We start from the raw sequence: 21,602 nt of genomic DNA, 5'->3' as shown, positions 1-21,602 counted from the left end.
TTAGGGATTAACAGGACTAAGGAAGAGAATAAATCAGTAAAAACCCCTAGTGTTACAGAAATACCATGCACTACTTATGAAGAACTTGGACTAAGACTGTTGGCAATAAATTTGGGACTTGTTGGGCCCACATCCCCAGGGGTCTGCCCACCAGGGAAAGCACCAAAGCCTATACCCCTGGAGACCCACCGACACAGGGCAGTCCCAGGAAAGGCAAGCAGGGAAGCTGGGAGGACATAACCTTTACTGGGTAGGATAATCTCCTTCCGTCACTTCCTTGTAGCCTATCAGTAGAGCAGTGACCTTGGAATAGCCCTTATAATGCAACAGAGATTAACCCAGACAAGATTAAAATCAATATAACTAGATAGAGACAGGATTTTTGGCAAAAGTCAGATAAGAAACTACGGAAATGAAACAAGGAACTGTAGAAGGTTACCCAAAACATGGTACCATGATGTGATTATAGAGGCATGTTTATAGGATCAAATGGTATAAATACAGATGTAACAGGACAATAAAGAGAGAACCTGGCTATGCTGATCAACTGAACGCTGACTCCGTTGTCATTCCTTCTTCGCTGACTCCGTCCACACCTTTGGGAACCCCTGGACCTGCTGGGGCTGGACCCCAGCAGTATTGAAACAGATTTAATGCAGAAGCAGATGGGACTCCAGCTATCCTCTGTTAAGCCAAAGATTTCATCAAAGACTTGCAAAAATGTTACTATTTTGTTTGGAAAATAGGCTTCCCCCTAAAAATAGGTTAACATATGGGTTTATCATTTTTAAATCAATTACTATTTTTAAGTTTCTCAGTTTTAATTTCTAAAGATGGCAAATATCAGTAAATATGTCCATTTTAACAAAAGTTCTTTGGGGTCCTCAATGTTTGAGTATATAGGGGTCCTGATGCCAAAAAAAGGTTGAGAACTGCTGGCCTAATGCAACCACAAAAAATAACAATTAAAATTAGCAAATAAAATGAAAATATGAAGCAATACACACACATACACAAACACTTGTCACAGACCAATGCTCAGGTGTCATTATAGATATAATGAAGTCATCAGGCATCGGCCCCCATAAATGGAATCACTGTGAATGTAACAGCTATAAAAACACATCAATATGGCCGAAACTGGTTTGGCTCAGTGGATAGAGCGTCGGCCTGCGGACTGAAAGGTCCCAGGTTCGATTCCGGTCAAGGGCATGTACCTGGGTTGCGGGCACATCCCCAGTGGGAGATGTGCAGGAGGCAGCTGATCGATGTTTCTCGCTCATCGATGTTTCTAACTCTCTCTCTCTCCTTTCCTCTCTGTAAAAAATCAGTAAAATATATTTTTTAAAAAAAACAAAAAAACACATCAATATGAAGAGGCTCTATTAGCAAGGCATCTGTAAGTGGCACTGTCATCAGTTAATTTAGAATTAGTTAAAAATTTTTGAAGTTAAACCAATGCAGTTCAAACTTCTCAGTTTGTAGTCATATCCCTGGCAAAATACTAGGTACTAAAAATGTGCAAAATGGCCCTAGCTGGCTTGGCTCAGATAGTGTCGGCCTGCGGACGAAGGGTCCCGGGTTCAATTCTGGTTAAGGGCACATACCTCGATTGCAGGCTCCTCCCCAGCCCAGGCCCTGGTTGGGGCATGTGCATGAGGCAACTAATAGTGTTTCTCTCACATCAATGTTTCTGTCTTCCCTTCTCTATTTCACTCTAAAACAGTGGTTCTCAACCTGTGGGTCGCGACCCCTTTCACAGGGGTCGCCTAAGACCATCGGAAAACACATATATAATTACATATGTGTTTTTGTGATTAATCACTATGCTTTAATTATGTTCAATTTGTAACAATGAAATTGAGGGTCACCACAACATGAGGAACTGTATTAAAGGGTCTCGACGTTAGGAAGGTTGAGAACCACTGCTCTAAAAGATAAATGGGAAAATATCCTCTGGTGAGGATTAACAAAACAAAAATAAAAGCTTTAAATAAAAATGCAGCCAAAGCCAGTTTGGCTCAGCGAATAGAGCGTCGGCCTGCGGACTGAAAGGTCCCAGGTTCGATTCCGGTCAAGGGCATGTACCTGGGTTGCGGGCACTTCCCCAGTGGGGGATGTGCGGGAGGCAGCTGATCGATGTTTCTCTCTCATCGATGTTTCTCTCTCATCGATGTTTCTAACTCTGTCTCTCTCCCTTCCTCTCTGTAAAAAAATCAATAAAATATATTTTAAAAAAAATAAAAATGCAAAATCAAATACAATGTATCCTGGATTGGATCCTGAAACAGGAAAGGACATTAGTGGAAAAGCCAAATAAACTGTCACCTAGTTAATTGTATCATACCAATGTTTTCAAGGTTTGACAAATGTACAGTGGTTATGCAAGAGGTTATCTAACATCTTTGCAACGCTTTTGTAGGTATGAAATTACTCAAGCATATTTTATAGTGAGGCAATGATTGAGATAATGGCAAAAAATTCTCATCAACAGGAATGGTCTGGTGGGACTTGAGGATGCCAAGTCCAGAGTCTAGCTGGGCAAGAGAACATGTGTGGTAAGTGTGGTTATTTGTGGCTTTCCCCATTGGACCATGGACTCCATGAGCAGGGACAATTTAGTTGTCCATGCCTACACTAACCATTATGGCAGCCCCAACACCACCAAACAATGAAAATGTAATGTTACAACTTTAATATTTCCTTGCCCTGGCTAGTGTAGCTCAAGTGGTTGGTTGGGTTTCCTGCCTTGCACCAGGTTGCCAGATTGGTCATGCTGTGTGTGGCAAGGTGGGGCACAGCTGATCGATGTTTCTCTCCCCCGCTTGCTGTCTAAAGACCAATTTTAAGAAATCTTAAAATCAGTTCCTTGGCTACACTGACCCGAACATTTCAACCGCTGTCTAGCCACAGAGACAGTGGCCGCTCCTCCGAATAGTTAAGACTGGTTCACCACCACACAAATTCCATTAGATAGCCCTGGTAGTCTTATATTTGAACTGACACTTCAGTGTTACATTGAACTTTTTGTATGACAGTATAACCCACAGCTATGCAGACTGGCATAAGAAAGTCCATTCCAGCCTAAGCGAACTGAAAAGGAAGACAACAGACAAAGGCAATCACCACCATAATCAAATTTATTATTCCAATGGCACTAATACAGCTTTGAGGTGCTCATGGTGACATTGCACAAAATTTCCTGCCTTCTAGCTTCTGTCCAAACAGAAATGTCTACCTGCTTATTCTTTCCCCCTTTCTGTGGGAAAATCCACTGTGGGCCATTTACCCAAATAAACCTCTTAATGCGTTTTAATTCTTTTTTTCTTTTTTTTGACATGAGTGTTCCTCAGAAATGGAAAGAAGTGTTGGGTGTCCCATCCCACCTCCCCCACCAGCCAAATAAGTCCCTGTAGCCAGGGCATTTCTGTTGCCTCTGAAATCTTGAAATAAATATAGAAAGAAACAGCATCAAGTGTTCATGTTGAGCGATGGCACAGAGTGGCCCCAGAACCAGCCAGGCGAGCAGCACTGTGTCTGGACAGTCTCAAGATGTTGTGGAGAATGAGGGCTTGTTGTGATTGATCATGAGCCGGTGAGGGGGGTGGCACCTGGGAGGCAGGCTGCAGGAAGGGCAACCTACAATTTGTCCAGGAAGTTGTCCAGAGCTGGGATGCCTTCCTTCAGGCCTTTGCGCTTACGTGTCTCGGCCACCACCTGGCTGGGGCGGCTGGTGTTGTCAAAGGGGTCTCCGGGCAGGATCTGCCAGTGGTCAAACACACACTGCGGAAAAGCCTGGCCACCTGTGTTGGATCTCAGGTCGGCAGTGAAGCCTGTGGGAGAAGCAGGTATAGGGCTCGCTGGGCAGTCCAGACTTGGTACACTGGTCCAATCTGAAGGTGGGGACACTCACACCAGAGAGATCAGAACTAGATAACCCCTAACCCTGCTCCTCACCCAGGCTTGCTCAGAGACCACTACTGAACAACTGAGGTAATGCTGGCCCACCTCAATCTCTAGCTGCTCACCCTGAGGGTGAGCCTGAGCTACTTCTCTGCCAGACTCCCATCTTCAGATCTCACAAATTTACACACCTGAGTGACCACTTCCCCCCAATTCATCAATTCAGAGGTCCACAAGGAGTGGGCCACCTTCTCCTCCTGCATAACCATGCTGCTCTTCCGTCCCAAATGGACAGGGGGACGGGGAGCCGTTTGCGGATTACATCCATGGCTCCCATTAGGCTGCCTCACTCTGGGCCTTGCATAAGGGGCAAGAAACAAGTCTATCCTAGATCAGTCTGGCTGTGGGACAGTGGACTGTGGGCATCTGAGAGCCACCCAGCAAGCACTTACCAAAGGACTCATTGACAGGCAGGTAGGCCTTCACAACAAACATGGGGGTGCCAGCCACCTGGGTCTCCTCAAAGACATGGCCCCGCTTCCTGTTCAGGACTCCGTAGATACCACCAACCACTTGCTCTGGACACTGTCAGGCAATAAAAGGCTATTTAGCAGTTGCTAGGTGGGAAGGGGACCAGTAGCAGCAGGACAATCAGGACTCCCTACCTGGATTTCCACAAGGTAGATGGGCTCCATGAGTCGGGGCTGGGCAGTCAGCACACTGGCGTAGAGGCAGCGCCGGGCTGTAGGGATGATCTGGCCACCCCCTCGGTGGATAGCATCAGCATGCAGAGTTACATCATGGACATCAAAGCGCACACCTCGCATGTTCTCCTCACACAGTGCCCCCTACAGAGGAAGGGGCCAAATTCACCATCAAGCTCCTGCCTCTACTGCAGTCCTCCCTGAGAGGGAAAGGCCAAGTCACACAGCTGTGCCCGTACCAGCCTCCAGGTCTGCAACCACAGAGACCTTACTTACACCTTTTGCCCTTCTCACCCTCCCTAGCATACCCTTCTCAGGAGGTAGGACCACTTGCCCCACTTCACTAACAGAAATGCAAACAGGTAACCCCAGGGATTCCATCCCCACCAAAAGTCTGCACAGGTGAGACTGGGCCTATGCCGAAGTCCCACTGATGGAATCTGATGCTAATAATTTTTCAGCTGGATGACCAAATGGCCCCTCACCTCTTTTGTGGCCCACTGGAAGCCGGCCACTACGCTGTCCTTGATCTCGTTGAGATACTGCACACCCTTGGTGATGTCAGTAAGGATATTGGGCCCAGTGCCATCAGGCCCGAAGCACCAGATCTTGCGTGCCTCAGCCACATCCCACTCGTACTTCTCAGCCAGATATCGGGCCCGCTGCTTGAGCTCCTGGCGGGCAGACACTTCACCCTTGTCAATGTCCTCAGCCAGGCCGTCAGGGAAGGGCCGCGCCTTCATATACAGTCGATTGTGCTTATTGGGAGACTTGGACAGACAGAGCACATTCGATTCCTCGCTAACTGTCTCACGATAGGAGACAACAGGATCGGATTTCTGCAAAAGGAGCATGGAAGTCAGGTCTGCAGGAGGAAGTGACCGCCCAGGAGAGGGAGAGGGGTCTCCTAATGAGACTCAGGAAACAGACGGGCAATGGGCGCATAACTCAGAATGACTAATCTAGTAGCACAGAGCCATGCACATCTCACTTCTGCATAAATACGAAGTATGCAGCTCTTCCCTTGCAGGGGGGCTACCCACTGCCAATAGGACTGGCTAAAGAATAATTTATTTTGTGGAATTCTATGCAGTTATTACTTGAAAAGAAGAAATATGCAAAATGTAGGCACTGGCCTAATCCTATTTTGACACATGGAAGACAAAATGAAAAGGCAGTTAACTGGGGGCGGGGGGGATTTCTACGAGCGGAATGCCTTTTAAGGGACTTAATGAACACGGATCCAAGCTCAGTTATTTGAAAAAGTAGAGAATGAAAAATAGAGGGCCAGTAACTGGGCCTAAGGTTGGCTACTAAATGTCTATGCTCTTTAGAAGCTGTATTTGGAAAGCAGATTCCCCACACTCCAACCTCAAAGCTGTTGAGGATGTGTATGAACTGCTGATTTCACAGGGGAAGTCACCTTATGTCCTAGGCGCGGGTGGAAAGGAGGGAATGAGAGCCCAGCCTGGACAAGGGCTCGGCCGTCCCTACATGCCATCCACCCCTACCCCTACCAGGGACAGCGTGCTTCACCTTGATGGGAATGCAGGCGTGGTCCTCCTCCAGGTCTTTCAGGCAGATCTCCAGATGCAGCTCACCAGCCCCAGCGATGATGTGCTCCCCGGACTCCTCAATGATGCACTGAAAGAGGCCATATGTTAATCCAACAATCAAACCCAGAGAACTACTTGGAAAACCCAAGGAACTGGGGAGTGGAGAATGGCAGGCTCCAAGCATCCCTTTCTAGTTGGAGGTTTTTAGGGACATTTTCAGAGCCCGTGGGGGGAAGCAAGGGGTCATATGAGCCTTTATTTGCTGGTTCTCGGTGTTAGCCTAAAAAAAGACCCATCATCTATAGCCAGACTATAGAGATCGAAAGCCTGGGTTCCTGGACAGTAAACTGACATGAAAAAGAGCAGCAGCGCCTGACCAGCATGGCTCAGTGGTTGAGTGTCAACCTATGAACCAGGAGGTCATGGTTCAATCCCGTGTGGGTGGTACAGGAGGCAGCCAATCAATGATTCTCTCTTTAAAAGAAAGGGCCACAGCTCTTTTGGGGATGGTGTGTGTTTCACACACACCTGAATCTCCAAACAGTTCCAATCAGAAGTCCCTTCTTATACGAGAAACCACCCAATCTTTTCAGCTCAGACAAAACAAATTGACCCTGCAGGTGGTGGTGGTGCCTCCTGCCAGGGTATACCTACCCACCTGCACCATAGGGTCTGACTTGGCTAGCCGCTTTAAGCCCTCCACCAGCTTGGGCAGGTCAGCCGGGTTTTTGGCCTCCACAGCAACCCTGACGACGGGGCTCACGCTGAACTTCATCACCCGCATGTTGTGGGCGTGCTCGAAGGTGGTGATGGTGCCTGTTTTCACAAGGAACTGGTCCACACCCACCAAGCCCACGATGTTCCCGCAAGGCACATCCTCGATGGGCTCCACATAACGGCCCATCATCAAGATGGTTCTGGGGGAAAGACAAAAGGTATCAATGCAACACCACTGTGGTGCCAGGTCCCGGAATGGCTGGAAGACAAAGCCTCCTTCCTTCTGGAGCCTGTGGTCACCCCTCCTGCACTGAGTGGTGGTGCCACCCCCTAGGACGTCAAGCCCTGGCTCTCCACTGTAACCCAGGTGACTGTCTCAACAAAGTGCTGGCTCCTGGGTACCAAGACAGAGCACTACCTGCCATTCCTACATCCCCCATGCAGGGCTCCACACACCTGACCCAGGGCTGAGGAAAGGCAGTGTGGTGTGGACAACCCCTGTGGAGGGGGTCAACGTTCTATTTTCCCACCACCAATGCCTAGAGTAGGTTTGGGGGTAGCGCTGACGTCTGTCATTTCTGAGGTCAGCACCTGCTCTCTGGGTAGGTAAGAATAAACTGTGTTGCCACTGCTAGATCAGGAACATCTGTCCCTAACTCAGGGAAGGATTCTACCCTGAACATTAGGGGGAGTGAGCCCCCTGCTTCCTGTTGTACCTCATCCAGACAAGCCTCTCCAGGTTGAGGACAAAAGGTGGCCAGAGGGCTCAACACTACATCCTGCCGGGCACTTCATGTGAAACCCCTCTGAACTCCTCCTCCTGCAGCTTAGAGCAGGGAGGGAGGGCTGGGACCAGCCTTGGGTCACAAATGACTAGCTAAGCACTTACCTCTGGATTGGCTTCAGGTACAGGTCCTCCTTCTTGCCTGGCGTGTAGTTAGGCCCCATGATCCTGACCTTCAGGCCGGTGGACACCAGCCCTGAGAAGACTCGACCAAAGGCATAGAACCGGCCTTTGTCAGAGGTCGGCACCATTTTGGAAATGTACATCATAAGAGGTCCTTTGGGGTCACAGCTTTTAATGCCTGAAAAAAGAAAATCCACCAAAGAAAGCACGATTCTCTTACGGTTCAGCCTTCCAGAATCCTGAGACACTTAAGCTTGGCAATGAGCAGCCTTCTAACCACTGGCTGCTCTGGGGGCCCCCACCCAGCATTCAGGTGAACCCCACATACCCATGGCTGCCTCATCGTCGGGGGGGCCCTCATACAGGAGCTCACAGCGGTACTTCTGAGCTGTCACGGGAGAGGGCAGATGGATGGTGATCATCTGCAGCAGGGCATCGCCAGCGGGCAACCAGCGGCGCATCACAGCCTACACAGAGGGTCAGGAGAGGCAATTCTGAGGAAAGCCTTCAGCATCACGTGCTCACCAAGGTGGCTCAAATGCATGATTCCCTCTAGAAGAGCCATGCAAACACCTGAGGTCTTCTGTCCACCCCTGCTGGTGGCTATGCTACAGCTGGGAATGCTTCCAACAGCCAAGCCAGAGCCCACCACTGGCAGGGAGTCCTGATGGAGACTCTTGGGCAGCCCCTCATGCTCACCTTCAGAAGTGGTTTGCCTTCTTTGTCCTTATCTTCACTGTCCAACTTGATGTCCAGTTTTTCAATCAATTTTGCTGTCTCCTCTTTCTTGAAATTCATGATAGCATCAAACACCTAATTGGGGATGGCAAAGTGGGTTTGGGAACATATTAGGAAGCCTGCAGTTGCTTCCAACTGAGAAGCCTAAGGCCAGGCACAGAGCAGAGAGAGGCAAGGTTACAAAAATCCTCACCTTTCCACAAAGGACTTGACCCAGACAGAGCAAGTCTTGGGGACATCTCCCAATAGATCAAAAAAAGTCTATTCTGACTTACAGACCATAAACACATTTTAACTAACAAGCACTTAAACCTCAGTGGCTGGCAGAGCAAAACCCAGACCTTCCTGTCTCAGCTGACCTAACCAACCCCAGCCAGGGATGCTGATGGCCCCTACTGTGTGCCCCTGCCTATCTTGTCAGTTGTCAGGATGGAGCCCTGGGGATTTCACCCTTACTGTGGTGCCGTCTCACCCATATCCCAGCAGCCATCTTGAACCTGGCCCTGCCAGGAGCCACTAGACCCAAGGGCAGCCTGGGGATGCACATCCATCAAGCACATGCAGCAGCTCACCTTGAAGATGGGGTCCAGGATAAGCTGGCAGAATGTCCGTGGCAGCTTCTTGCCATCAGGGCTTGTGGCGGACTTGCTGAATTTACCATTGGCTGGATCAAAGTACCTGGTGAAGACCCAACCCAATTAGGCTACGGGGCCTAAATCAAGGTTAGACAGAATGACCCACAGACATGAGGTGTTCCTACCCACATCACCACCTACAAGTCCCTGCCCACCTCACAGATTTGCTGCAGAACACCCTGCTCCTCCCTACAGCACTCACCGGTCACCCCACAGCTTCTTCATCATGTCCTCTACTTTCTTGGCCCGCTCAGCAGGCCCCAGCTGGCCCTCACCCTTGGCGGCAAATTTGGCCACATACATCTCTGCAAACTGCTTCAGGGTGAAGGCCCAACCATGGAGACCAGACCCGAAGCCAACAGTCCCGAGGACAGGGTCAATCTAAGAGAACAAGAGAAAGCTGTGAAGGGGGACAAACAGAAACCCCAGCTACCAAGTCCCTGGGTGCCATGGGCTTCAGACATCAGATTTCATCAATTGCCATCAGGTCAAAGTGAAGAAATTTTAGTCATCATGTACAGGATGCCCAACTTTGCCTTCATCCCCTCCACCAGCAAGGTTAGCAGTAACAGAGGGAACTGCCCCTATCCTGCTTCGGCAGGCAGGGTACCCCCCCTTTCCCATAGCCTCCCCAAAAACTCAAGTGCTGGATGAAGTCAATACTAAAAGCATTCCAGCCCCCTTCGTCACCCCAACATTCCTAGAAAAAACAACTTTCAGGTCCTCCAAGACCAAGGGGACCAGACTTATAGTTCCCCCAGGACAGTCCCCAGAGGGAGAGGGAGGTCACAGCCCTTTCCAGTCTGGGAAGAACACAGCCCACCCAATGGGAAGGATGGGAGGAATGCAATGGGGTGGACAGGAGCTTGTCAAGGGATCCTGACTTCAGCTGGCAGGACACTTACCATGATGTTGCCCATGGGGCCGCTCTCGCCCTCTCCATAGGTGGAGATGATGACGTTGACGTTCTCCACAATGCGCTGGAAAGTCTGATAGAGCTCCTCAGGCTCCAGCTGCAGCTCAAGCAGAGCCCGGTCCATCTTGTTCATCATCAGCACAGGCTTGATGCGCTCTGCAATGGCCTGCCTCAGCACTGTCTCTGTCTGCACACACACGCCTGGGGGTGGACACAGATTTTTTGTCAGCCAGAGAAGGGACACCCCCAGGTTCCCAGGAAGGATGAGGAAACCGCATGCTTACCAGATACACAGTCCACTACCACCAAGGCACCATCGGTGACACGGAGGGCAGCTGTCACCTCTGAGGAAAAGTCCACGTGCCCAGGAGAGTCAATGAGATTGATAAGGAAACCAGAACCATCCTTGCTCTGCTTGATGAAGTTCAAGTCATTCTCTGAGAGCTCGTAGAAGAGGGAGATGGCCCTAAGGAGATTGGGACAGGTTGGATGAACGAAAGGCACAGTTGTCCCATTCTATCGCTCTTCACTGTCCTCCCGAAAACCGCAGAGGTCAGCCTGGGGTTCCTGCCCAAGGGCAGTCAGGACAAATAAGCCCTAAGCAAGACCCACAGCCCTGAGTGGACACTGCACCACCTTCTCCACTGCATTACTCATCCCTAGAGACAGACTTCAAATTTCCCACGAAAGAGCCCTTGCCCACCTCCCTAATATCAGCTACAAAGGGAAGAGCCCACCTGTCCAGTCCCCAGCATGGGTCCTCCCAAGCTCAACACACCTGATTCCAAACAGCAACTGCGTGACCAGGCAAGACCCAGAAACCCAGAAGACCACCTTTCACCCACCCCTGTGCCCTTCAGCCCCAGCTGAAATGGTCCCAGAGCAGATAAACAGAGAAGCTCACAAACTCCCAACTGAAAACAAACAGCAATTTCAGTCACTTTGCTTTGGGTTCTCACCCCACTGACATCCGGGGTCAGGAATGTGACATTGGAGGGGGCACTCCCAGATACTGCCCAAAGGTCCTTCCTCCCTGGGGTGGGGAATCACTGGGTTAAGCCCCTCTTCCTCTGCAAGTCCCAATACCCCTCCCATCACTGTCTCTCCCTGGCTGCAGAGCTTCCTCTCTCACTATACTGAACTCATCGAGTCTCACCATTCAAAAACCCAGACTCCTTCCCAGAGGCCTCTCAGGAAAAGGACTGTGTCTGAGGTCTGTCCCCACACCAGGCTCCAGCCGAGTCCCTCCCCTCCCCAGTCCAAAGAGCACCAGGCTTGCTCACGTTGACTTGATGGTGATGCAACGCTCCTGCTCATCCTTCCGGGTGTCAGTGAAGCGGGTCTCCCCAGCCCGGGCGGAGGCGATGATCCCGGCCTTACACACCAGGGAGTCCGTCAGCGTGGACTTGCCATGGTCCACGTGAGCGATCACAGACATGTTCCGTATGTTGGCCTTCTTGTCCATGATGGCCCGGATCTGATCTACTGTGAAGTTCACCTAGGCCGGGGGAAGGGGGAGGCTCAGGCTTGGCACCATGGCCAGGAGTGGGCTGGTCCTGGGACAACCCCAACTCCCACCCGAACTCCCCCGTTTCTGCCGATACCCCTTTAAAAATGCCACTTGTCCCATTTCTGAGAACCCAGATTTCTAGCTGTCACTCAACCCAGAATCTGGGGCTGGGGCTAATGACAACCAATTTCCGGTAGATGAGGTGACGTGTGTGTGTCCAGTTAAAAAACATGGACGGTATAAAGCTACCCCAAACCCTCCCCCCTAGTGCCACTGGGATTTCTCATGCTTTACCCAACTCAACAGGTTCTGTAAAACCCAAGGTCACCCTTCCGCCTGGGACAAGACGGGCCCTCCACCCCTTAAGGTCCCTAAATATGCCACCCACCCCCCATCTGGGGAGAAGCTGGCGCACTGCAAGCCTCCACCTCGTGGCTCCGGAGTCGGCTTCACAATTGGGCGATACAAACAGTGAGAAGCCAGGCCGACACTAGAAAAAGGCCTTTGGGGTTTGGCTTTCTGAGCTTTGCCGTTTCCCTTTTCCCGACACAAAGTCGAACTTAAACCCCCGATCGGTGGGTTACATAAGGCGGCTCCCCCTCTCCCCGCTGCCTCGGCGGCGCCCGCCATTACAGCGTCTGCCACATCATCAACACCCAACCCCGCCTCCGCCCCAGCCCCAGCCCGGCCCGGAGTCCCGTGAGACGGCGGCGCCCTCGGAAGCGAGCAGCACGGCGCAGACATGGCGGCCGCCGCTTTCCCAACCCCAGGCCCGCCAACCCGGCCACCGCCATGTCTCCTTCCTGTCCAACCCGCCCCAGCACTCCAGACCCGGCAGAGCCGGCCCCGCAGAGGCCCCGCCACCGTTCTAGGCCCCCAGCCAGACGGTATTGCTTACCATGGTGGCGGATGGCGGTGGATTCTCCCAGGTAGATCCGAGAGAAGGGAATCGCGCCGAAGATGCGGCGACGAGGGCGGAAGAGAACGCTGACGTCAACACCCGGCCTTTTATAGGCGAACGCCGGTTGGGCTGATCATCTGACTGCGCTGCGGGGGCGGGGCGAAGAGACGTCGTGCGCACGCGCGTGGATGTGCGCTCCCAGGTAACCCTTTAGGCGCGGGTGGAGCTGCCTTGGGATAATGCATCTGCGTTCTGCATCTGGATTTCCCTGGGGTCGGCCCCTTAGCTGGAGGCACGCCTCTGAGAAGCAATACTCAGGCTCATAAAGCAAAAAGTGCCGTTTTAGCTGAGAATATTAATCATAGCTTGCAAAATGCCAAACATATTAAAAAGCACGATACAGCCGAAACCGGTTTGGCTCAGTGGATGGAGCGTCGGCCTGCGGACTGAAGGGTCCCAGGTTCGATTCCAGTCAAGGGCATGTGCCTGGGTTGCGGGCATATCCCCGGTGGGAGATGTGCGGGAGGCAGCTGATCGATGCTTCTCTCTCATCGATGTTTCTAGCTCTCTATCTCTCTCCCTTCCTCTCTGTAAAAAAATCAATAAAATATATTAAAAAAAAAAAAAAAAAAAAAAGCACGATACAGTCCTGGCTGGGTATCTTAGTTGGTTAGAACATGGAGGGGATACACCAAGGTTGCAGGTTCCATCTCTGGTCAGTGCACATACAAGAAGCAACCAACGAATGCATAAATAAGTGCAACAACAAATCAATGCCTCTCTCCCTCTCTCTCTCTCTCTCTCTCTCTCTCTCTCTAAAATCAATCAATAAAAATTTAAAATTAAGCCCTAGCTTAATTTTGGCTCAATGGATAGAACATTGGCCTGCGGACTGAAAGGTCCCAGGTTCGATTCTGGCCAAGGGCACATGCCTGGGTTGCGGGTTGGGGGCGTGCAGGAGGCAGCCAATCAATGATTCTCTCTTACCATTGATGTTTCTATCTCTTTCTCCCTCTCCTTTTCTCTCTAAAATCAATAAAATATATTTTTAAAAAATTTTTAAATTAAGAAAGCACACTACAATAGATTGTACCAAAGGCAATTTTCTGGTTTTGATATTATGTAAAATGATACCACTGGGAGACAGTGGGGAAAGAGTACTTAGAATCTCTCTGTACTACTTTTGAAACTACCTATCTATAATTATTTCAAATAAAAGTGGTTTTTTTTAATCAGGTGCTCATCACTCATTTACACAAAAACAGATTGAGTATCCACCATGTATCAGGCATTGCTATTGGTGCATATATATATATCTATGCTATAGATGCATATACCAGTGAACAAATCACCACTTTATGTGTTCTTATACTAGTTACTGGAATTTCTCTGTGCCTCGGTTTCCTCACCTGCACAACGGGGGTATGAACAGTAAGCAGTGCTCCCTTTTGTGGAGAGTAAAATTAACTAAATACACATAAAGGGATTAACTAAATACAGGTAAAGGGATTAACACCGTGCCTGACTCAGTTCTCAATACATATCAGCTATTTCAATTAGCTAGCATTGCTATTACGACATTTAAGGTCCTTGCCAGGTAGCTCAGTTGGTTGGAGTATGGTCCTGATACTCTAAGGTTTTGGGTTTGATCTCCAGTCAAGGCACATGCAAGAAGTGGCCAATGAATGCATACATAAGTGGAACAATAAATCAATGTTTTTCTCTCTCCCTTCCTCTCTCTCTAAAAAAATCAATAAATAAAATTTTAAAACAAGACATTTAATTCAGGGACTGTTTTACCAAGTCTCAGGACCAGGGTAAGCGCTTCCTTTCCTGGGCAACCTCACTCTCCATTTCACTTCCTCTCCAGGGGGAGGTGCAAGAAGACTGTTTTTCATTTGTCCTCATCTAACCCTACGGAATGGTTGTATTTTAGATCATTGGCTCCAGGGAACAAATTGGCATTCAATTTCGTTATCTTTATTCTTTGTAAAGAGCCCAGCTCAATGCCTGGTACACAGTAGGCACTCAGTATTTCTTACATCGATGAATGATATTTTCACCAGCGCAAGTAAACCCCTTTCGGTGAACCTTCCTTTAAATGCACTCTGTCAAAAGGAGAGGACTGCAGTGGTTTTCCTGAGCTGGGAAAAAAGGGAGACATGCGTCAGCAAAAAAAGATGTAAAAGCAAGTCTGGATTCTATAAAAAAAAACAAAACCTATGCACTCCTCCTACTCCCCCACCCTCGGCAAATGCATTGCACATTTTGCTTGGTAAAGTGATGTCCCAACCCTGATTTCGTTTAGGCAAAGATTGCTATCTCCATCCTGCATTTAACCCAGGGTGAAACCGAGGCAGGCAGGAGCTGCTCGATAAATAACTATATTTTGAGGCTCAAAGCTGCAGAGGGGAGTGGCAGGCAGCAGATGTCAATTCCATCTGCTCAAGCCGGGGGTCTTTAAACACCTACACCTGTGTTCCTGACAGGTTTTACATTAATTTTACAAGGCAAGTGATTGTGCCATTTGACCAGTTTTCAGCAATAGGTGTCCAGTTTCCCATTCTCAATAAATGTATGTTTAATCTTAAAAAAAGTTTTACATCTTTAAATGCACTGAGCACCTACTGTATGTGCTGGGCTCCGTATTAGGCACTTTGCAGCACTTCCTTGCCAATTGGGGCATGTCAAAGAAGAAAAACAAAGGTTTCCTTTAAGAGGACGGAGCATTTGCTCTTGAATGAATCAATAGATTGCTTATTGAGAAAATTTGATTAATATAAGTTGCAGAAGCGGGGGAAAGTTTAGGGGGAATAGGTAAATGTAAGTCTCTCCCCCGCACCCCCAAACACAGTTACCCTTCATGGAGAGGTGTTCAGGCCCATAGCTGCAGAGAAGGGGCCTAATGGTGGCTGGGGACCTCTCTCCCCACCGCCATCCTCAGGCCCACATTTAGCAAAAGCCTGAGGAGGCACGGGGCTTCAGGAGTGAGCAAAAGTAACCACAGCCTCCTTCAGGGTCTGCAGTAATAAACACAAGGAGGGGACGCAGGGGGGGGCGGGGCGCGGAGCGGAGGGAGGAAGAACCACGCGAAAGAAGTGACCTCTGCAGGGAGACTCCACTACGCATGTGCTTCCTGCGGTGCAGGGAGGGCTCAGAAGTGGCCATAGCGGCCCCTGCTGACCAGAGGCAGTTACTGCAAACCCCTTGGATGAGACGCTGCCCCCACCCTTCAGTGGCTCTCAACCTTGGCTGCACATGAGAATCACCTGGGGGTCTTTTTAAAATCCTGATTTCTGGGCCTCATCCTCCGGAAATTCTGTTTCTTTGTTATGGGGTGGGGCCATAACATTAGTAACAAAGAAACAGAATTTCCGGAGGATGAGGCCCAGAAATCAGGATTTTAAAAAGACCCCCAGGGGATTCTCATGTGCAGCCAAGGTTGAGAACCACTGCTTTAAATCAATTACTGTAATTCACTTAATCCTCCCCACACAGTGGGGCTTTGGAGGGGTTATTTATGTAGGAGCAAACTGGGGCTCAGAGAAGTTTAGTTATCTGCTCAAGGCCACTCAGCTGGTAAAAGCCAGAAACCAGTGACTCAAAAAGGCATGGTTTAGAGCAGTGATGGCAAACCTTCTGAGCTCGGCGTGTCAGCATTTTGAAAAACCCTAACTTAACTCTGGTGCCGTGTCACATATAGAAATTTTTTGATATTTGCAACCATAGTAAAACAAAGACTCATATTTTTGATATTTATTTTATATATTTAAATGCCACTTAACAAAGAAAAATCAACCAAAAGAATGAGTTCACGTGTCACCTCTGACACGCGTGTCATAGGTTCACCATCACTGGTTTAGAGGTATATACACATAATGGAATATTATTCAACCTTGAAAAGGAGAAATTCCAAAATACAACATGGATAAACTTTGACATTACGCTGAATGAAATAAGTCAGTCACAATGATACTGTTGTAATTTAACCTAGTTATGAATAATGAAAAGAGCAAAGGGAAAACCAAATGGTATAGGCATGCCATTTGGGTAGCTTTGCCAGGAAGCTACAGTTTAGATGCATGCCCAGGAAAGTCCGGGTGAAATAGGAAAGGTACTTTCCTGTCAGTCACACCTGGGAACAGGTCATTGACCAGAGTAGGCATGGCCACTGCAAGCATGAGAAGATTTAAAATATTTAATTTCCGCGCTAGCTGTGTCAGCCTGCGGACTGAAAGGTCCTGGGTTTGATTCCAGTCAAGGGCACGTGCCCAGGTTGCAGGCTCCATCCCCAGCGGGGGGGCGTGCAGGAGGCAGCCGATCAATGATCCTCCCTCATCATTGATGTTTCTATCTCCCTCTCCCTTCCTCTCTGAAATAAATAAAATTAACATAAAAATAAAAAATAAAAGATATTTAATCTCCTAAACAAAGGCGTTCACTCTCTTGGTTCGCTCTTGCCTCTTGCACTCCCGGCTGTGGGACTCTCATGCTCCTGCTCTCCTGCATTTCCCCACACTGTGGGCCCACACACAATGGACTAATGGACTGCACCTAGCCCGATACTAAACTGGACCTAGCTCCACCATCGAACAGAATCTTTGGACACTGGCTTTGCATTTAGCTCTACTGAATCCCCAGCTGCACATCTTCCACGACTGGATTAAGGGAAATGGGACTTTGGAAACCCAAGGATGTAATTCCATGCAAATAAAGCTTTCTACCACATATGCTCTCATCGGGGCCTCCGGAAATGCTTATTCCAGTGGTACCCCCTAGAGCGCCACTCCCACTAGCAACAGAAAAAGACCATCCATGCTTTTCTCCAATAACAACACAAGGACAAATACTGTGTGATTCCACCTATAAGAGGTCCCTAGAGGAGTCAAATTCAGAGACAGAAAGCAGAATGGTGGGTGCCAGGGGCTGGGGGAAGAAAAATGGGCAAGTTAGTCTTTCATGGGGACAAGTTTCAGTTTGGTAAGATGAGAAACTTCTGCAGATGGTTGCACAAAAATGTGAATGTGCTTAATAAACTAAAACTGTACAATTAAAATGGTAAATTGTACATGCCCTCACCCTCCTACTGTCTGTGCATGTGCTCGGGGGTGGGAATGGCTGGGGAGAGGTCAATAGGGGGAAAAGGAGACAGGTAATACTTAAACAATAAAGAATTTAAATTAAAAAAATAAAATAAAAGGTAAATTGTATGTTATATATATATTTTACCACAATAAAAATGGTGTGGTTTAATCAGGGAGCAGCTCTGCCTCATTACTATTTTCCAGATGTATTTCTGATTTGGTTGACCCAAGCCAGACATCCTGAATTTAAATTCTAGTTCTGCCCTCAGTGGCTGTGTGACCATGGGCAAATTACACAACCTTTCTGAACCTCAGATTCTGCATATAAAATATTCAAGAGAAAACCGCAAGCCCAAAATGGCGCCACTCACACTAAAAACCCATGATGCCAGGCTCTCCCTCCCAGAAGCACACCCAGTGCCTTTCCCTTCCCTTCCACTCCGCCTCTCCCAAACCCCCAGGCATGTTACTATCAGCTTCCTCATTCCCAAGATCCAAGGGCCCTTCCTTTATATCTTGTTTCCTAAGCCCATTTCTTTTAGGAATTACTTTTTCTACCTCTGTAACGTACCCAATAAATGACTCTTACAGTAAAAAATCTATATATATCAAAGGCTAAGCGACCATCCAACCGTCCGACCGGTAGCTATGATGCACACTGACCACCAGGGGGGCAGACATCAACGCAGGAGCTGCCGAGCTGCAGTGACTTGGCAGTGGCGGTTCTCAGGTGACACACCCCGGAACCAGAGAGGAGGGAGCCCAATTCCAGGGTGTGTCACCCAAGAACCACCCTCTCACAATCCGGGACCCCCCCGGGGGATGTCAGAGAGCGGGTTTCGGCCCGATCCTCACAGGCCAGGCCGAGGGACCCCACCTGCCAGAGGGACACCGTTTACTCCACACGTCCTTCGAGCCGCTGCTCTGCCCCAGGTGCAGCTGGCCAGGAGGGACTGTGGAAGGTTGGCTCCAGGGTGTGTCCAGCCCTTCTCACCAAGTCCCGCCCTCCAGTCACCTTCTAATTGATTTCCTTTCAATGTGCACGAATCTGTGCACCAGGGCACTAGTAAATAAATAAAAGCCCATGATGCCAAACCTGATCTAATAGAGTTTCAGTTTCTCCCAGAAATGTAATCTTAATCAACCAGTGTGGAATTTTCTGGTAGTCTGGCCCTCTCCATCCCCCATAGAAAGAGAAGGCAGTATCTGCATGGTAAAAATGCTCCCCCTTCTCTTCCCCAAAGATATCCTAGCCCCAAAACAACCCTCCCTTTTCTTTTGTCAATATCCATCCCTTGCTCCACCCTTCTTCCTATAGACTACTAGACTCTAGTCTAGTCTAGTAAAGTGCAAACTCAACCTCAGATGTTTTTCTTGGCTTGTGTATCACTGATAGAAAATAACCTTTCAGCCAAAACCGGTTTGGCTCAGTGGATAGAGCATCGGCCTGCGGACTGAAGGGTCCCAGGTTCGATTCCCGTCGGGGGCATGTACCTTGGTTGCAGGCACATCCCCAGTACAGGGTGTGCAGGGGGCAGCTGATCTATGGTTCTCTTTCATCGATGTTTCTAACTCTCTATCCCTCTCCCTTCCTCTCTGTAAAAAATCAATAAAATATATTTAAAAAAAGAAAAAGAAAAAAGAAAAGTAAGTACAGAGTATTCATGAAAGTTAGTTATTATTTAATCATTGGTGCATTGTAAATTACTACCATCTTCAGGATCAGTGATATTGTATGATTTTGTTCACTTAACAAAAACATATTTCCCCCCCTAGTTGGTTTGGCTTAGTGGATAGGCAGGGGTGGGCAAACTTTTTGACTCGAGGGCCACAATGGGTTCTTAAACTGGATTCAGAAGAAGGAGCTGCGGCCGTGTTTCCCGACGTTGCCATGTTAACACTGCTGCTGGTGAAGGAGCGGAGGGGAGAGCAAGACAACCCTCTGCTCTTTCGGCTCCGCGGGCCGGATAGAACAGCCGAACGGGCCGGATCCGGCCCGCGGGCCGTAGTTTGCCCACGGCTGGACTAGAGCCTATTTTGTACATCACCCTTGGAGCACTCTTTTACTTGCTAAATGGGATGCTACCTTATTAATGAATCACTTAATAGAGCCAATTAAATCTTCAAATTTACTCAGTTGCCTTTTACTTGTTATTTATTTTTGAATTTTACTTTGTTGTTGATGTTTTATTGTGTGTTGTTTTTTGTTTGTTTGTTTGTTTGTTTTTGTTAATCCTCACCCAAGGATATTTTTCCACTGATTATTTTAGGGAGAGTGGAAGAGAGAGGGAAAGACAGAGAGAAGCATCCATGTGAGAGAAACACATCAATTGGTTACCTCCTGCACGAGCCCCCATGAGGACCCCGGCCCGGGAGGAGCCTGCGACCAAGGTACCTGCCCTTGACCAGAATCAAACCCGGGACCCTTTGGTCCCCAGGCCGACACTCTATCCGCTGAGCCAAACCGGCTAGGGCTGGATTTTACTTTTTAAACAAAAACATTGAACAATACTTTCCCCTGTGCATAGGGGAACATATGAGTAGAGATCCCAATAATAAAAAAAAAAGACCCTGATACACCCTGCTGTGAACCCTGCCCTACATCAGTGGATTACACCTGGGAATGATTCTTCCACCAGGAGACACAAGGTGATATCCGGGGAAATCTGTGGCTGTCACAATGGGGGTGCTCCTGGCATGGAGTGTGTGGAGACCAAGGATGCTGTGTGGATAGTCCATGGTGCCCGCCACCCCACCCCGCCACTCAGAATGACCCTGCCCTGAGTGTCCATGCCTGGAGTATTAGAGGAACAGGAAGGAAGCCCCTGTGGCTGCAGGGGTGGTGGAGAGTGAGGACTTGTGGGTCTCTGGGAGGACTTGGGCTTTTGCCCCAGGGAGGCGGGAGCCTGTAGGACTCTGGTTAGAGAAGGGGTGGGACCTGAGTCATGTGCTCATGGACGCCCTCTATTGGCCATTTATAGATAGTCTGTTGGGGGCCAGGGCGGAGGGAACTGTGCTGGTCCAGTCTGGAGATAATGGGAGCTGGACCTAAGTGGCCCTCATGGAGGGGGTCAGAAGTGGGCTGATTTACGATACACTTGGACAACGGAACAGATAGTTTTGGCTGACGTGTTGAGTGTGAAGAATGAGAATCCAGACTGACCTCAAGATTTTGGCCCAATAAAATCCAAGGACAGAGCTTCCATTTGCTGAGAAAGTGAGAAGAGCAGGCAGCAGGTTCAGTGGGGAAGATGGAAAGCTCAGCATGGGCATGGTGTGTGTGTGTGAGAAATGATGAGATCCCACATGCATGTGCAAGGGTAGGTGGACATGGAGTCCAGAGCTGAGAGGAGGCTGGGGCTTTGAGGGTCGATTTCTCAGGCATGCTGGGATTGCAGGAAGTAGGACACATGTTGCCAGATTCCATTTATCTGAAATGTGCAGAACAGGCAAATCCATAGAGACAGAGAGTAGATTCGTGGTTGCCAAGGGCTGGGGAGGTGTTTAGGGAGTTACAATGGGGCCTTGACTTATGAGTTTAATTCCTTCCGAGACTGAGCTCGTTAAGGAGCTCGTTAACTCAAATTACTCTATCAACTCAATGCAAAAAATTGGCCGAGAGACAGCTGGTATCTCAAAAAACTCGATAGTCGGGACACTCGTAAGTCAAGGCCCCACTGTACTGCTAAGGGGAATGGCATTTCTTTTGGGGGTGATAGAAATGTTTTAAAATTAGCATGTGGTAACATCAACACTCTTTACCTGATTGTACACTTAAAACCAACCTCTTGACTCCATCCATTTCTTTCCAGCCCTCTGCCCTCTGCCCCTCCCCCTGATCCAGGACCCCATCATCACTTGCCTGGGTCACACAAGTTAAATTTATGCTTCTACCTGGCTGAGCCACTGTGCCCAGATATTTGGTCAAACATTATACTGGCCCAGGCTGGGTGGCTCAGTTGGTTGGAGCTACATCCCGTACACCGAAAGGTTTCAGATTTGATTCAGGTCAGGGCACATGCCTAGATTGT

The 21,602-nt window shown here is 49.0% G+C and overlaps 1 protein-coding gene across 1 annotated transcript; it reads right to left on the bottom strand.

Moving 5' to 3' along the window:
• Positions 1-3,122: 3,122 nt before the first annotated feature.
• EEF2 (eukaryotic translation elongation factor 2) lies at positions 3,123-12,626 on the bottom strand. The gene is made up of 15 exons (XM_081092866.1): positions 12,485-12,626; positions 11,360-11,574; positions 10,361-10,542; positions 10,066-10,277; positions 9,363-9,541; positions 9,098-9,203; positions 8,487-8,600; positions 8,116-8,254; positions 7,770-7,965; positions 6,822-7,080; positions 6,144-6,251; positions 5,093-5,446; positions 4,569-4,751; positions 4,356-4,488; positions 3,123-3,833 (listed from the first exon to the last, which is right to left on the bottom strand). Exons 1-15 carry the CDS (start codon positions 12,485-12,487, stop codon positions 3,640-3,642), a joined length of 2,577 nt encoding a protein of 858 aa, XP_080948992.1. The 5' UTR covers positions 12,488-12,626; the 3' UTR covers positions 3,123-3,639.
• Between the last annotated feature and the right edge of the window lie 8,976 nt (positions 12,627-21,602).

This window comes from Myotis nattereri (genome assembly GCF_964212035.1).
Source record: "Myotis nattereri genome assembly, chromosome: 5".
In the NCBI taxonomy this organism is placed as follows: domain Eukaryota; kingdom Metazoa; phylum Chordata; class Mammalia; order Chiroptera; family Vespertilionidae; genus Myotis; species Myotis nattereri.
Note: the sequence above shows the minus strand (reverse complement) of the source record. Positions and strands in the feature narration are given on the sequence as shown.

Coding starts and splice junctions, on each gene's coding strand:
- EEF2 (XM_081092866.1), bottom strand. Junction 10,543..11,359: donor TGCATCACCATCAAGTCAAC/GTGAGCAAGCCT, acceptor CAATCTCCTTAG/GGCCATCTCCCTCTTCTACG. Junction 4,489..4,568: donor TCTACCTTGTGGAAATCCAG/GTAGGGAGTCCT, acceptor ATTGCCTGACAG/TGTCCAGAGCAAGTGGTTGG.